Here is a 3,039-nt window from a genome sequence, read left to right on the forward strand (position 1 = left end):
TCCCTCAGCTCTTCAGCTCAAGGCTAGCGCTCTACCACTTGAGCCACAGCGCCACTTCTGGCTTTTTTCTTTTTGCTTATGTGGTGCTGAGGAATCGAAACCCAGGGCCTCGAGCATACAAGGCAAGCGCTCTACCACTGAGCCACCTTCCCAGCCCTAATTTTTTTTTTTGTCAGTAGTGGGGCTTGAACTCTAGGCGTGGGCGCTGTCCCTCAGCTCTTCAGCTCAAGACAAGCGCTCTACTACTTGAGCCACAGAGCCACTTCCAGTTTTCTGGTAGATTATTGGTGATCAAAGGCTGGCTTTGAACCGTAATCCTCAGATCTCAGCCTCCTGAGTAGCTAGGTAGCTAGGATTACAGGAATGAGCCACCAATGCCCAGCTAAATCCCACTAATTTTAAGGCAGCATCAAATAAGAGTTGAGTATACTTCTACAAAAGAAGAGAATTTATCATTAGACAAATGAGGTTCTACCCAGGAAGTAAGTTTTATATTATAAGAAGGAGAAAATTCTGAGACTTCAGTGTACAAAAGATCACCTCAAATAATTACTAAAAAAGCTCCAAGTTAGTTTGCAACTTTAGTCAGTTGCTCATGCCTGTTACATAACCCTAGCTACTAAGGAGGCTGAGATCTGAGGATCAAGGTTCAAAGCTAGCCTGGGCAGGAAACTCCATGAGACTCTTATCTACAATAAACCACCAGAAAACTGGAAGCGGTGCTGTGGCTCAAGTGGTAGAGCACGTGCCTTGAGCTGAAGAGCTGATAGACAGCACCCAGGCCCACAGTTCAAGACCCATGACCGACAAAAAAATAGAAATAAAAAAATAAATAAGCAGTTACTGTGTGTTTTTACAACTGTACCCTAGCATCCATACCAGTGCCTAATGCACAGCAAACAGCTTCAAATCACTACAGTATAACTTTCTGGAATCTGCCATTCTTTACTAAATAATTTTTAATTTTGTATGTCTCTTCCTGAATTAATAGAAAATACATCTATCTTTGAAAAAAAAAAAAGGAGGCAGTCATTCAAACAGTTCAAGATCTACTTTGAACTTGTAAATAACGTGAACAGAAACAGAGTCACTTCCACACATAAGACAGAACAGATGGATGCTCACCCTTCAATAAAGGCATGTACACAATACAAAACATGCCAAGAAAGGATGCCGTAAGATTTAATTAGTGCTCATAAGGAGCTCTGTGACACAAGATGAAAGGTACCACAGACACAGAAAACATTACAAAGGTGTGGCAATACAATACCTCAAAGACAAGAATCAGTTTGTGACCCTGATGTAATGAGGATTCCAGGGACCACTGACAATCTCCACTTACAAAGCAAAGCATGGGACAGACTCAAAGTATCAAATGCCCTGCAACAAAGAGAAACTGACATGATAAGTCCTGAGCTGTCCTCCCAGCTGTCTCTCCTCCACAGGACCACAGTGAAGCAGGCAACTGTGAAATCAACTTTGTTCCCTATTATCTACTTTCTGTCATTAACATAACTTACCTCCTGTCCAGTAGCTGCTTCCATATCAAGAAACAGATCAAGAAGAGATCGAACCAGACGAGCTGCTTTAGCCTTACTGATGGAATTCAAGAAAGGGCGTACATACTTCAGGAGTCCTCCAAGTTCTGTGAGGAAATTAATTCACAAAAGAAAAGTAAACATTAATATTGGGACAAAAATATGGGTTTGAAAAACTGACCTACTACCATAAAAAAAAAATCAGTATTAATATCACTGGAATCAGTTTACATAAAACTTAGAAGTGTTTATGGCATTCCAAGCAGATCAGAGAGTAGCAAAAATAAGTTAAGTATCATATACCAAATTTGTGTGTGTGTGTGAATTTGTGTGTGCGTGTGTGTGCGTGTGTGTATGTGTGCGTGTGTGTGTGTTCGTTCCAGTACTGTCTTACAATCTTGCTTGGATATTTCTGCTCAAAACTGGCCTCACCTTCACTTCCAGCTTTTTGCTGGTTAATTGGAGATAGAGTCTCTCAAATTTTGCAGGCTTTGAACACTGATCCTCAGATCTTAGCCTCACCACTAGCTAGGATTAAAGGCGTGAGTCACAAGTGCCAGCCGCCAAATTTATATTCTATTCCCCACTCAGCCCTGGACTGCTAGAGTATCAATGACCATGAAACACTCAAATCTATTCCTCATTATCCATCCTATTGAAAAATAAACAGCAAAGTAATTTCTAGAACATGCAACATGCTCTGCTCCTGCCCACTTCTTCATAAACAAATATGATCTGGTTATAAAAGTTTATGAAAAACAAAATACTTTTTATTCCCAAATCTGTCTTAGCAGTCAGTGTTCCTTAAACAGATTTTCAATTGAAGATTCTCTTCTTTCCTTTTCAAAGTACTCTCCAGTTCAGCCTTAAAAAAAGTTACATTATTTTACCCTTCAGGCTTTACTATTGCCTTCAACAATTCCTCCTGTATCTGCAAAACCTAACCTTAAAACAATTAATGAAAAAGATGTTCCCTTTTTTGTTGTTGTTGTTGTTGCTGTTGGTCATGGGGCTTGAACTCTGGGCCTCAGTGCTGTCCCTCAGCTCTTCAGCTCAAGGCAAGTGCTCTACCACTTAAGCTACAGCACCACTTCCAATTTTCTAGTGGTTTATTGGAGATAGGAATCTCACAGTCTTCCCTGCCCAGGCTAGCTTTGAACCGAGATCCTCAGATCTCAGCCTCCTGAGTAGCTAGGATTACAGGCATGAGCCACTGGTGCCCAGCTCCCCTCTTTTTTTTTTAACTGTATTTTTTTTTGGGGGGGGTACTGGGCAAGTGCTTTGCCACTAAGCTACATCCCAGCCTGTTCCCTCTTTTAGAAGGATAACAAAACAAGAATTACAAGAAAGTCATATTAACAACAAACGAAAGATGTGTTTGTCAAATTAATAAAAATTGGAGGGCTTGGGGCTGGGAAGGTGGCTCAGTGGTAGAGCGCTTGCCTTGCATGCCTGAGGCCTTGGGTTCGATTCCTCAGCACCACATAAGCAAAAAGAAAAA

General features: G+C 41.1%; 1 protein-coding gene across 1 annotated transcript in view; it reads right to left on the bottom strand.

Annotated features, from left to right (window-relative positions):
- Psmd11 (proteasome (prosome, macropain) 26S subunit, non-ATPase, 11) overlaps window positions 1-3,039 on the bottom strand; it is a 38,835-nt gene that overhangs the window by 23,672 nt on the left and 12,124 nt on the right. The window contains exon 3 of the mRNA XM_013016525.1: window positions 1,521-1,645. Coding sequence (XP_012871979.1) covers window positions 1,521-1,645 — 125 coding nt within the window. The remainder of the gene's footprint in view (window positions 1-1,520; window positions 1,646-3,039) is intronic.

The sequence above is a fragment of the Dipodomys ordii genome, unplaced genomic scaffold (assembly GCF_000151885.1).
Source record: "Dipodomys ordii isolate 6190 unplaced genomic scaffold, Dord_2.0 Scaffold31, whole genome shotgun sequence".
In the NCBI taxonomy this organism is placed as follows: Eukaryota; Metazoa; Chordata; class Mammalia; order Rodentia; family Heteromyidae; genus Dipodomys; species Dipodomys ordii.